The 13,218-nt window shown below is 38.8% G+C and overlaps 2 protein-coding genes and 1 long non-coding RNA gene across 5 annotated transcripts; 1 reads left to right on the top strand and 2 right to left on the bottom strand.

The window, feature by feature from the left end:
- Positions 1-148: 148 nt before the first annotated feature.
- LOC146672868 (uncharacterized) lies at positions 149-5,125 on the top strand. Of its 3 annotated transcripts, none has more exons than XM_085401524.1 (5): positions 149-329; positions 2,286-2,382; positions 2,756-2,866; positions 3,315-3,481; positions 3,814-5,125. In XM_085401524.1, exons 2-5 carry the CDS (start codon positions 2,293-2,295, stop codon positions 4,610-4,612), a joined length of 1,167 nt encoding a protein of 388 aa, XP_085257650.1. In that variant the 5' UTR covers positions 149-329; positions 2,286-2,292; the 3' UTR covers positions 4,613-5,125. The 3 variants fall into 3 exon arrangements, with proteins under 3 accessions (XP_085257650.1, XP_085257649.1, XP_085257648.1); XM_085401523.1 differs by lacking the exon at positions 149-329 and adding an exon at positions 1,188-1,834; XM_085401522.1 differs by lacking the exon at positions 149-329 and adding an exon at positions 1,189-2,017.
- Positions 5,126-7,539: 2,414 nt separating this feature from the next.
- On the bottom strand, positions 7,540-8,700 carry LOC146672867 (uncharacterized). Its single transcript, XM_085402606.1, has 5 exons — positions 8,680-8,700; positions 8,460-8,562; positions 8,328-8,380; positions 8,143-8,221; positions 7,540-7,922 (listed from the first exon to the last, which is right to left on the bottom strand). The coding sequence occupies exons 1-5, from the start codon at positions 8,698-8,700 to the stop codon at positions 7,540-7,542; spliced, it is 639 nt and encodes a 212-aa protein (XP_085258732.1).
- A 133-nt stretch (positions 8,701-8,833) lies between these two features.
- On the bottom strand, positions 8,834-10,669 carry LOC146672866 (uncharacterized). Its single transcript, XR_014910404.1, has 6 exons — positions 10,084-10,669; positions 9,904-9,936; positions 9,718-9,807; positions 9,235-9,306; positions 9,038-9,126; positions 8,834-8,916 (listed from the first exon to the last, which is right to left on the bottom strand). It is a non-coding gene; the product is annotated as an uncharacterized LOC146672866 (long non-coding RNA).
- Between the last annotated feature and the right edge of the window lie 2,549 nt (positions 10,670-13,218).

Raw genomic sequence — 13,218 nt, 5'->3', positions numbered from 1 at the left:
GTTCCGGTTCAAGAGTAATCGAGCGCAGATTAATAGAACTACATTTTACTAGCAGACCAAAAGTGTTACTGACGGGACTCTACAGCATCCTGAGCTGGAGCTGGATGGACGATCTGATTTCCTCGTGTCAGCATTGTTCCCACATCATCATAATTAATGTTGTTCCAGGTTCAACATTGCAAGTGACCAATCACCTTCTTGTGACGTCATTCCTTTGCGACTTCGAAATACCCGCCTTCGAGTATTTCGAAATACAAGTGAAGAAGCGAAAAACCGCCGCCTGTCCGCCGAATTTGAAGTCAATTTAGGATACTTTCCTTTAATAAACGGTAAGCATTATACATATGTTCCTCACTTGGCTTGCTGTTTGTTTGCTAGCGATAGGCTACTTGACGACAGCATTAGCTAACCAGTGTTCTCTAGACCAGCGTTCCCCAACTTTTTGGGTGTTTCATGGCCCGGGGGTTGGGTCAGGCAAAATTGCAGTAGCTTCCCTGATCATTTTACAAACATAAGTGAAGAGAATCTGGACTAAAAGGCCTAGACTTATGGTTGTGTGCTGAATCTATGAATCAAACTATCACCTGGAAACATAATTAACTGGTCCATAGCTGTGAAACTGGACATGAGTTCTTGATTCTATGGAGATTAACAGTAATCCAGAAATTTACAAATTTGTCCCAGGGACATCGCGTAGATGTTGTCCCTGGGACATCGTGTAAATGTTGTCCCTGGGACATCGCGTAGATGTTGTCCCTGGGACATCGTGTAAATGTTGTCCCTGGGACATCGCGTAGATGTTGTCCCTGGGACATCGCGTAAATGTTGTCCCTGGGACATCGCGTAAATGTTGTCCCTGGAACATCATGTAGAAGTTGCCCTGGGACATCGTGTAGATGTTGTCCCTGGGACATCATGTTAAAGTTGCCAGAGACATACCATATGAAAGTTTAGCTTCTTTTAGCCCCTGTTTGTTTTATATTATTTTATATATATATTTTTTTTAATATTATATTTAATATTTACATTGTATTGCAAAAAACCCCACAACAAGTTAAAATGAATTAATGAATATTGACTAATTAAACCTTCGTTATTTTTCCACCAGAAATGGACGATATAATTAGAAGAAGTGTTCTGAATGACGAAAAAAAAAGAACTGGAAAAGACACACAACTTTGTGTGCATGTGTCATAATGCCAGGAGGACCCATTCAGTGTTGTGTTAGAAAAATTGAACTCATTAACCCTTCATGGACATTATAAATGTTTAAATGTTGCCTCAGGTAAAGACAGGAAAAGAGACTATTACAAATTCAACTGCATCAGAGCTGGGAAAAAAGTCGAAACAGCTACAGAGCAGTGGGCTGTAAGGCCTATGTTTCATTTAAAGTACTCAAATGTTGGAAAGACCACACAGTCATCGTGCAGCGTACATATGATAAGCATGATGGGCATGATCCTTCGGACCCAAAAGACGCACATTTCAACAATATTTCCAGTGATTTGAGGAGGAAGATTGAGGAACTGCTTTCCCTTGGAACTAAGCCAGCCATCATACTAACCGAATGTCATAAATGGGCCAAAGAACATGGACACAGAGATCTTCACAACAGAGAGCATTTTGTCACACCACGTGACATTGACAGTGTTAGAACCTGCATGATGAGGAAGAAGCACTTTAACTGTGGAGACAGTCAATGTGTACATACCTTACTTAATGGAAAACATCAAGAACATGTTCTCTTCTATCAACCATACACATCTGACCAAGAACTAATGATTGTTTTGCAGACACCTGTAATGAAATCAAACATGGAGAACTGTGCAAAACAGTTAGTATTTGTTGACACCACGCACTGCGTTAACCAGTATTCATTTCCCTTATTCACACTTGTTGTAAGAGATGATCATGGGCATGGAGTCCCTGTGGCCTATGCTATTGTCAGCAACGAAAGTCAGAAAACCCTGGAAACTGTTCTTGGAATAGTTTGTGAGCATTTCCCAACTTCCCCGAGGTAAATAATACATTGACAGCTATTAATTTTGAAATAATTCCTTTTCAAAAAAGTTATAACATGCCAGAATCTAATGCTATAGCTGCAGCATGGGCTGCAAAAAACTTTCCTTTCCAGTTGTTAAAGTTATTCCTATAGGCTGTATGCAGTATTTTATATATCTACTTGTGAGTTGAAATGTTTAATTTGGCATTGAAGTGGTGCTTTGAGATAGCAAAAACATTTTCATACTGTTTAATCTCATTTAGTGTTTTCTTTTTTTCTGTAGAGCATTTATGGTTGACAAAGACTTTGCGGAAATAAATGCTTTGCAGAAGGTTTTTCCAGAGTCAGCTATCCTTCTATGCTGGTACCATGTCTTGCAGGTAAACCACATTGTTTTCTTTTCACGTTGTCTAAGATGGACCTGAAACACATTTTTACAACAGGGTCCTGTTGTTATGATTTGCCTCATTGTGATATTCACCTACTCAGGTTAATGAATATAAAGGGATAAAATGTTGAGTGACTTTGTCCATCCATTTAAGACCACAGTGCACTCATCTTCTGGTGGCTGCTTCCCAAAGCTCTTTTTGACATTTAAAAATATGTTTGCCTGGTTGATTTCTGTAATGCACAGGTCCTCTTGTCCAGTGAGTGACAAAGTTATTTTTGGACGTCAGCTTTCTTTTATGCTTTTTGTACAGCTGCTCCTCTGTCTCTCTCTCCAGATTAACTTTTTTTCTCTTACATTCACAGGCTGTTAATCGATGGCTTTCAAAATCAGAGTCCGGGGTCCACGGGCTTTCTAACACCCAAAAGAGAAATGAAATCATTTCTTTCTTTTGTAAGCTGAAAGCTTGCACATCTGTAAGTGTAATTTGTCTATTTCACATTTTGATTTCTTGATTACACTAAGAGCATAATAACTTTCAGTTGCTAAAAAAAGTTACAGAGAGATACAAAATAGATTTTTGAAACAATTTCTAAAACTGGCTTCTTATCTTGCTTATCAAAACAAGTACTTAAGCTGTGCAGAACATCATTGTGTCACCCACTGTGCAGTAGAACTTGTGAGTGGGATTCTTTCACAGACAGATGCTGAAACCAAATATGCTTATAGGTTTAGTGTTCCTTCTTAGCCATTGTAAGGGAAGAAATAATTGCTTCTTAATACAAAAACACGACATATTATTAATAACTTAAAATTCTTAATGTTATTCAATAAAAGGAAAAGGGCTTCAATACATAATATTAAAGATTTCAATAGGTCTGTTAAATGGATTGAAATATATTCTGTTGCATCCAATTCTCTTAGGAGGACGACTTTAAAGCCACATCAGCAGAGTTCTGCCAGACATTTAAGCAATACCCTTTGGTGTGCCAGTATTTTCAGAAGCACTGGGAAGGCATTGGCCACATGTGGTGTGACTACGGCCGTCGCTTCAGTCACGCTCGTTCTGAAACAAACAATGTGATTGAAAGGTATGATTTATTATTTTGACCTCATTCAATTGTATTGCTGAAAAAAAGATATTATGCTTTAATCCAAGAGGCTAAACTAAGTAGGTTCGTCATGTCATTGCCAGAACAGGTTTTAGGCAAATCCTTTAAATTCTAGCAGCGTTTTTTATGTTATCACAACAAAAAACAGAGTAGGTGGATTTGCCTAAATCAGCTAAACCGGCACAGAGCATTCCTTTATAAAAGACGTGTGCAATAGGTATTCCAATTTTTTAAAAAATAATACAGTCTTGATTAAAACTTTAAATTCCTTCAATTACAGTTACTAATCATTTCAAATAACTGTTTTTCAGATTTTTCCACCGCCTGAAATACCAGTTTTTATCTGGCTACAAGAATAGGCGTCTGGATGATCTGATTGAAGTGCTCCTAGGGAAGGCCGACGACTACTTCTCAGTCATAAAAAGCCTGCAAGATGTGGGCCGCATGAAAAACAGGTTTGCTGACACCTTGTCTCAAGTTTCAGACTCTGCTTCAAGACTGATGGAAAGTGGTTGGGCTCTTAAAATTACAGTCAAGAACAGCCATGGAGTTAATGCATATCAAGTCCCATCTGAGTCAAGAGAAGACATAGTGTATGATGTCTGCCCTGTTGAGTCCTACTGCAACTGTACATATGGCTTACGAGGACTTCTTTGCAAGCATCTAGTGTTACTTGCAAAATTAGCAGAGGCTGACAATGACATCTATCCAAACATGGAAACAGACATTTCTACCTTGGCAAGAATTGCAGTGAAAGAAAGGCATTACTTTGTACACTGTGAGGACTTGAAAGTGATAAAAATGCCAAGTTTGTTTGGAAATCTGTGTTTTTTTGCATCGGCTGAAACACTTCAGTGCACTTGTTGTACGTTCTCTCACTATAACACATGTGCTTGCCTGAAGGTGGCTTGTAGCCATTTTAAACAAATGAAAAACTCTCTGAAAAGTCCTCTATCAACTTTGAATGACACTCCTGTAGTTGAAAGCACAGACAAAAAATGCACAGAAGGTGCTGTTGGAAAACTAAATGCTGTTTTAGACACAGTTAAACAGTGGGCATTCATTCCAGAGGGCATTACTGCAATGATGAACTGCATACAAATGTCTTAAAAACAAAACAAGTAGGCAAAAGTATATGCCAGTACGAAATAAAGACGACAGATAATGCACGCAAAATTAGGCCATTGCATTCTAGCAAGAAACGTTCGGCCAGCATCGACATTCCAACAGTCTGAAAATGAATGTGAACAGTCGATAACCACTGAAAGAGAGACATCCTCTGGAGAAAATGAAAACCTTTTGGAATACAAAACAAAAAAGAGAAGAGTTAAAGCTAAGTATATGCACAAGTAGACTTTTGTGTGACATTTCAAAGGGACTGCATCCATTACTTCTGTTTATTGAAACCTAAAGCTGAATAGCTGTCTTAACTTTCTGCCAAGGAACAGATGAAAAGAAATTGTTTGCTCTCTCAAGCAGTTGTTATTTATGTGTGTTATTCATTACTTTGGCTTGGTTGCTGTTTTTGATACAAATTCATCTGTGCCCATTGTAATATTTTCATATGTTACTATTTTTATATTGCTATGCATTATAAATAAAGGATTACTTATTACTATTAAAGGTCTGCATTTGTAATTGTTGGTATTATTTATAAAATATGCGCTCTTAAGTTTTTTGCTCCATAAAACGATACCTGTCACTTTTTGGACAGAGTATCAGCTGTTGAGAATCCTGGCTCATACAAAATAGAAGTAAAAGGTTTCAACATCCAGCCTTTTTATGATTAAATACAAAGTGTAATAAATGAGTTATTGGGGTGTGATTTTGTTAATAGTTAGTCTTAAGTATAAGTTTAATAGTAATGAGTAAGAAAATATAGCCAGAGTAATGGAATGAGACTAACACCTGACCTCACACTGAGATTTGGTATGAAGTGGCATGTTTGTGCTAATGCTGACATTGGGGCTCAGAGTTCCTCTGTGTGTATATATTTGTGAACGTTAACTTGGCTAATGTCCAAGGGTTTGACTGCTTTCCTGTTGGATTGTATCACAAAGAACAGGGATAAGAGCACCAGTGGCCGTGCACACCCTCATCTCTCTCCTTCACCCGATCATTAGTGTTGGAAACCGGCATTAGCTCAGAGTAGATTAGACTTCAGTATAGTGCAAGTGATTTGATTTTATGATTATTTGATTCAGTTTTTTCTGTGTTCAAGCTCAATTACTTTAATAAAATATGTTGAATTCAAAAATTATAAACTGTGGACATTACCCTTTTAAACCTTTCTGAAACAAGACAGGTAAAAACCAGTGTATAAAAGTTTACATAGGTATAAATAGCTCTAACACTTTACTCCAGCCTGGCGTCCACACATGTGGACATCACATTTTGGGTTATTTAGACCAAAATACTAAATCTTGATCAACAAGCGCCTGATATACAGTTATGAGGACATTATACTGCAACTGTTCTATCGAAATTTCAAATGAATGTCCTCATATGTGGCTCTCATTTTTCTCAGAAACAAAAATTAGGTAAAAAAAACAAAACCTGGTAATTCTTTCTTTTTACATTCATCGGGTTCCAATCGGCCCAAATATCAAAGAGAAATTAAAAATGCATGCCATGGAAGATTTCGGGTCTTAGGGGGTTAAAATGACCAGACCCCTCCGGCCTGTTTTCCAGGCCACTAAATTAAACCCAGTCAATTACCAATTGCACAGAATAAAAACCTACGAGGTCCACTAATAGTCCAAAAGTCCAAATCTTTAATAGAAAAGACAGGCAGAACTCAAACAAACAATAATCCAAACGAGGAGCATATATACACACTGGAAAGTAAATAATTATAAGTTATTAAATCAGACTAACTAAATACAGTAAAACTAATAAGGGAAGACGAACACACGGGAAATAAAAATAACAGTGTAAACATACCAAAACTCAAAATAAAACAGGAAAGCTACTACAAACCGAGTGTGACACAATTACATTCATATTGAAACATATGTGATAATTTTCTTTCTTTGTAGCATTTTTAAGATATGTGTTAGAACAGTCATTATGCTGTTTGGATTAGGAACCAATCATTTTTGCCAAATAGTTAACACAAACTTAGAACAACAATGAACAATTTTCAAGATTCTGATTTACAGAACAAACAAAAGTCACAAAAGGTTTCATTATTTAAGAGACAAGATCAAGTTTTTCACACAGGAATGAAATGACAGAATCCAGTGCAGCGGGGCCAAAGGTGTGTGTCAGCAAACTGAAGGTTGAGGAATCAGTCAGCTCATGTTTAAGATTGTGTTGGATTTTGAGAAGAGTCTGTCTGTTATTAGAAAGTAAGATTAATAATGTTACACCAATAACCCAAATACGGGGAAATGACAAATAATACCAAAAAAGATACAACTTTCATATTGTTTTACTAACTTACTTTGTCATATCAGCACTTGAATGGTCGATGCCTTTACAGACCATGTCTGTTGTGACATCGCAGGCCAATCTTCCGGCAAACCCGAGGGCTAGCTCCCCAGCCTCCTCTTCACTCAGAACACTAAACACTGTTACTTTAGTTTTGGCCTTCTTAGGCCTGTCAAGAATCATTGCGGGCAGTTTGGCTTTACGGCCCTAAAAAAGAAAAAGTGCAAACACCAAAAGAGCAGAGAGAGACACACACACGCGCACAAAGTTAAATGCTTTTGTTTACATGGTGTAATTGTGTATATGTTGCAGCAAATGCACAACTTCCAGCCACATTGTCACTTCATTGATACGAGTAACCCGGATTTATTTCAGGTGACATCAAAATCACGAAATGTATACCTACCCCAATCAAACCTCTGAAAACATGAACTGACATGTTCTCTGCGTTGATTCTGCGCTTGATCTCGTCTTCTGTTATTGTGTAGGTTTTCTTTTTTGGTACAGATAAGCGACCATGCACTCTGTAAACTGTACTAGTTCCTTCTGAATCAGTTTGGAATTCTGCATCTGCATCGATCCTGTCAACATCATCAGCAGCAGCATTATCTGTACTCAGACTTGTGCCGTATACTTTCTTTTTCTTTGTCTTCAGTCTGTGTACCTTCATCTCTTTCAGTCTGTGTACCTTCATCTCTTTCAGTCTGTGTACCTTCATCTCTTTCCGTCTGTGTACCTTCATCTCTTTCAGTCTGTGTACCTTCATCTCTTTCAGTCTGTGTACCTTCATCTCTGACTGTCAGTCTTCCTATCTCACTGTTACTTGTCGATTTGCTGCAGATGTTCTCTCCCTTAGGAACTTTTCCTTTGTCATTCGCTGCCTGATGCTTTCCCTGATGACATTCTTCACTGGCTACTTCTATTGCTCCTCCTGTATAGCCACCCACTATGCTGCACAACTCCTTTCCCTCTGCTGTGCTGCACTGTGCTGTTACATAACGAAGAATGATATAAACAGCACTATATCAATTTAATTGTGAAGAGAAATCCCCACAATACGACACAGTTATGTCTAAAATAGTTTTGTGTAAAAACTGGATCTTGAAACGTCCACTTTAATAACACAGTCCTGGTGTGCAAAGGCAAAATTACGAAATTTTTTTCACTTTAAACATTTTTGGACATTGTTTAGTTATATTGTGACTTACTCTCACAGAAGATACAGATGCCACAAACAGACTTTGAACAACGCATGTGCTTGTATGCACCACATTTCTGGCACTGCACCTGTGAATTAAAAAAAAAGAAGAAGAAGAAATAAACAAACAAAAAACAAATGAACAAAGTCCATTATATAAACAATCTATATGGCTAAGGACATGTCATAGTGTACCCGGTCTTTGGCTGCAATCACACACCAGCACTGACTGCACTTCCTAGTTCGATCTGCAAAATATAATTTGTTTAAGTACAAGTTACATTTTCCAATGTTAGAGAAAAAGAAGGCGGCTAATTTTATCTTTACCTATTGAGGAAAATAAGTAGCGGCAAAGTCGGGACCTGAGCTTTGTGATTTCAGTGTTGTACTCCTCCACGTGTGTTTTACCGTCAATGAGAGATTGGGCAAACTAATAATTGACGAAGAAGAAAAAAAAAAAAAAAAGAACAAAAAGAATTAGATTAACAAAGAAATGTTTGTTTGTTTTTAACCCCCCCCCCCCCCCGAGAAAAAAAAAAAAAAAAACAGAGCAACCAAAGCAAAGCATTACTGCTGAAATGGTTCAATCTACAAAAAAAATTGAGATTTTACCATCCTGCCTCTAAGGCTTTAAAAACTGAATAGGCAAAAATGTAAACATTACTTATATAGGTTAAAGCTATAGTTTTCAGTACCATGACGACATGCACTCCACATGAGTTCCCATCCTGTTGATGTGGGTGGCTCACATGTGACAAGGTCCACTCTCCAGCGCAGCCTCTTGCTGAAGCAAATGAGCTGAGAGATCGCAGTTATTACAAATAAAAAGCATATAGAGAAATCAATAACCACGTTCGGTAATGATTTCAATTAAATTAAATATGTTAAATATGTTAATTAATTACCTCCAGTTTTTCAACACCGCACTTTTTCTGACCTCCGACTCGCCAAATGAATTCATATAGACTATGGTCCTCTTGGGTATATCACAAAACTGTTTTGTAAAAAGATGGATATGGTAGGCTTGGGCCTTGAGCTTTCCTAATGAGGGACACTGAAAAGTATCATGCACTAGAGAGAGTGCAAAATCTGTGCAACTTACAAACAAGGTCCAGTGGCTGCCGTTTTCCAGACAGGCTCCAATCAATTTCTCATACATCTGAAAGATGTTTTTCTGGAAATAAAAATAATGTGACAAGTATGTTTTTCTGTCAAGAATGACACTGCAAAACTGCAAAAGCTTGTCAGGTGAGACTTGTAATTAATTCTGCAGATACACAAACATATAGAAAGTGTCATTTTTTGTTTACATTAATTAATTTCTATAGTGTGCACAAAACAAATCAAGACCACAGACTCAACACGCACCACTCAATTTTTGGTGTTCTTTATCAGTTGGCCAAGACAGAAATGTTTTAATCTGTGTGCATTGCTTTTGAACAAGTCTTTACACAGAAAAGGTTTCAGAAAGGTGTTTTTCAGGTTCTTCTGACAAGGCTTCAATTTTGGAAAATGCTGTTTGTTTATAGTGGCAACTTATAAACCCTTTGTGATAAGAACATAGTTACCACAGTCCAAGTCATACCTTCAAAAAGTATGCACTTTGTGCTCTTGTGGACCCATCCAAAATTTTTCCAGTGATTTGGCTTGGTATTGGATAAATGTGAGGGAAATTCTATAAAAATAACATAAATACACCTATGTTTTCAAATACATTACAAAAAACGTAAACATGCTATGTCATTATGATCAAACAAGCTTTTCAACATACCTCACACTGCAAATAGATTAGACCATCTATTACCTTATAAAACAAATAAATAAATACATATAAATAAAAACAGAACTAAGGAATACGATTCATTAAGTAAATTGTACAATAAAGTGTATTTAAAGCAGAATTTAACATTAGTTTATGACAACATAAAAGGATTTTTATGTCAAGAGGTACCTCATCTGAAATGTTAGTCTGGTCAAACAGGGATTTCAAACTTGAAATACAATAGAGTTTGGTCCAGCTACTCCCACAAGGTAATCTGTGAGAAAGCATATGCTGTAGTCAACAGATATCATTTTCTTTTTGCATGCTGCAACCATCATCCATTTCAGTCTTCTAGGAGCTTTGTCTGGTTGTAGTTCTTTTTTCTCCTCCTCTCCCCTCATCTATTAATTAAATTGTTTTCTGACCTTCCTAACTGTTTCCGACCTGTCTTCCCAATGTGATGTTTAAGCAATATATGTATGGTCAGAAGGGGGTGAAATTTTCATTGCAGTTGTACGTGTAACATTGCATGTGATAATAAAAGGCTTGATTGGTTGATTATTCAACATGAGTTGACATTTACCTGACATTGTGAAGGAGTCACAGTTTCTGTAAGGGTGTAAGAACATAACATGTGGATTTGTTACACTTCTTTTTCACAAGTTAATAACAATCAATAATTTTCATTCCATTATTTACAAGCTATCACACGATGTCCCAGGGACAACATCTACACGATGTCCCAGGGACAACATTTACACGATGTCCCAGGGACAACATTTACACGATGTCCCAGGGACAACATTTACACGATGTCCCAGGGACAACAATTACACGATGTCCCAGGGACAACATCTACACGATGTCCCAGGGACAACATCTACACGATGTCCCAGGGACAACATTTACACGATGTCCCAGGGACAACAATTACACGATGTCCCAGGGACAACAATTACACGATGTCCCAGGGACAACATCTACACGATGTCCCAGGGACAACATTTACACGATGTCCCAGGGACAACAATTACACGATGTCCCAGGGACAACAATTACACGATGTCCCAGGGACAACATCTACACGATGTCCCAGGGACAACATCTACACGATGTCCCAGGGACAACATTTACACGATGTCCCAGGGACAACATTTACACGATGTCCCAGGGACAACAATTACACGATGTCCCAGGGACAACATCTACACGATGTCCCAGGGACAACATCTACACGATGTCCCAGGGACAACATTTACACGATGTCCCAGGGACAACAATTACACGATGTCCCAGGGACAACATCTACACGATGTCCCAGGGACAACATCTACACGATGTCCCAGGGACAACATTTACACGATGTCCCAGGGACAACAATTACACGATGTCCCAGGGACAACATCTACACGATGTCCCAGGGACAACATCTACACGATGTCCCAGGGACAACATTTACACGATGTCCCAGGGACAACAATTACACGATGTCCCAGGGACAACAATTACACGATGTCCCAGGGACAACATTTACACAATGTCCCTGGGACAACATTTACGCGATGTACCAGGACAAATTTGTAAATTTCTGGATTACTGTTAATCTCCATAGAATCAAGAACTCATGTCCAGTTTCACAGCTATGGACCAGTTAATTATGTTTCCAGGTGATAGTTTGATTCATAGATTCAGCACACACTTCTTCACTTGTATTTCGAAATAATCGAAGGCGGGTATTTCGAAGTCGCAAAGGAATGACGTCACAAGAAGGTGATTGGTCACTTGCAATGTTGAACCTGGAACAACATTAATTATGATGATGTGGGAACAATGCTGACACGAGGAAATCAGATCGTCCGAGCTGGATTAAGACTTTAGAAGTCATTCGTCATGTCGAATGACCAGCGGATAAACTCTAATGTTGGTAATAAATGTATTACATGTATAAGAACATGAACTAGAAGCTAGCAAACAGAAGCATTCTAGCTTTTTAAATGGCGACCTACAACACATACATTAAACCTAACAATAACAGTCACAGTGATGCTAATAAAGCCTGAATGATGTCCTGCTAAAGGATGATTCACCTTCCCTCACTGCAAGTGCTGCAGAAGGTGAGCTCGGGTCTCCACGTCTCCTGCAGAGTGAACACAGAGGCCAGCAGAGCTGTAGCTGATGCTCAGGTCACTGAGAGACTCCTTGAGACAAGCCAGGCTCTGGATCATCACAGGATCCTTAAAAGATCACAACAAAGAACTTTAATGGACAAACAGAAATCTTCTTTCATTAAACCCAGTGTGAGAACAAAAGCAGGCAGAGTTCCTGATTCAGTCACTCAAATAACAAAAGCAAAACTCCAAAACACAAACTTAACAATGTGGTGTTTGCTGTACAGTGCAGCGAGGAATGCCCAGACCTCTACATCGGAGAGACCAAACAGCCACTTCACAAGCGCACAACATAGAAGAGCCACCTCCACAGGACAAGACTCAGCAGTTCATCTCCATCTAAAGGTCAAAGGTCACTCTTTGAGGATGCCAATGTTCACATTTTGGACAGAGAGGACAGATGTTTGGAAAGAGGAGTGAAAGAAGCCATCTATGTCCACTGTGAGCGACCATCTTTGAACAGAGGCGGGGTTTACCACACCAACTCTCTGCCATCTATAATCCAGTTTTGAGATCCTTCCCAGACACCTTAACGCCACACCTGTTTTCAGACCTTGGCTTGTGATTAGGTAGAGGGTCATCAGGGGGTCCTTTGTCCCTCTTTGGGGGGAAACTCCCACAGAGCTTAAACCTGGGACTCCCCACCATTTGACCCTTAGAACTGAAGAAGCTCCACACCTGCTTCATGCCCTGGAGGACGGGGCTGTGGCCCCCCCACACCCTCTAGCAGATCATTACATGAAGGAACCTTTTAAAAAAACAAAAAACAAGCACGTCCATGCTCACAGGTGTACACACGGGTGACCACACCCACAAACTACACCCTTTTTGGCTCCTACCTCAAAGCACACTGTGTTCTGTTGATCTTATGTGCTGCACAATAATGTTTAACATTTAGTATTTACTGTCATATTCCCATATATCATTGTGATGTTGTTTATTCTATTACTCTTGTTCTCTTCTGCTTGCTTTCTTTTTTCTTTCTCAGCAGGTGATCCAGGTGATCCATAGATGCATTTCTTTTCTGCCCATTCTGTTGTTTTTTGCCCTTCTCCCCCGTCCCTCTTCTCAGCTGTTTCTCTTTCCCTCTTTCTTTCTCTCCTTCTTTCCCCCAGTCAAGTCTGTCCCGTATTCAGTAAGTGAAAATAAAATAAAC

The sequence above is a fragment of the Rhamphochromis longiceps genome, linkage group LG3 (assembly GCF_057381845.1).
Source record: "Rhamphochromis longiceps isolate RC_006_pf linkage group LG3, R_longiceps_female_GT1.1, whole genome shotgun sequence".
NCBI classification, from domain to species: domain Eukaryota; kingdom Metazoa; phylum Chordata; class Actinopteri; order Cichliformes; family Cichlidae; genus Rhamphochromis; species Rhamphochromis longiceps.
This window is presented reverse-complemented; position numbering and strand designations above follow the sequence as displayed.

Coding starts and splice junctions, on each gene's coding strand:
- LOC146672868 (XM_085401522.1), top strand. CDS start 1,662: ATGATGAGGAAGAAGCACTTTAACTGTGGAGACAGTCAATGTGTACAT. Junction 2,867..3,314: donor AGCTGAAAGCTTGCACATCT/GTAAGTGTAATT, acceptor CAATTCTCTTAG/GAGGACGACTTTAAAGCCAC. Junction 3,482..3,813: donor ACAAACAATGTGATTGAAAG/GTATGATTTATT, acceptor ACTGTTTTTCAG/ATTTTTCCACCGCCTGAAAT.
- LOC146672867 (XM_085402606.1), bottom strand. CDS start 8,700: ATGCTTTGCTTTGGTTGCTCT. Junction 8,563..8,679: donor TGCTTTGCTTTGGTTGCTCT/GTTTTTTTTTTT, acceptor GTCAATTATTAG/TTTGCCCAATCTCTCATTGA. Junction 8,222..8,327: donor TGATTGCAGCCAAAGACCGG/GTACACTATGAC, acceptor TTTAATTCACAG/GTGCAGTGCCAGAAATGTGG.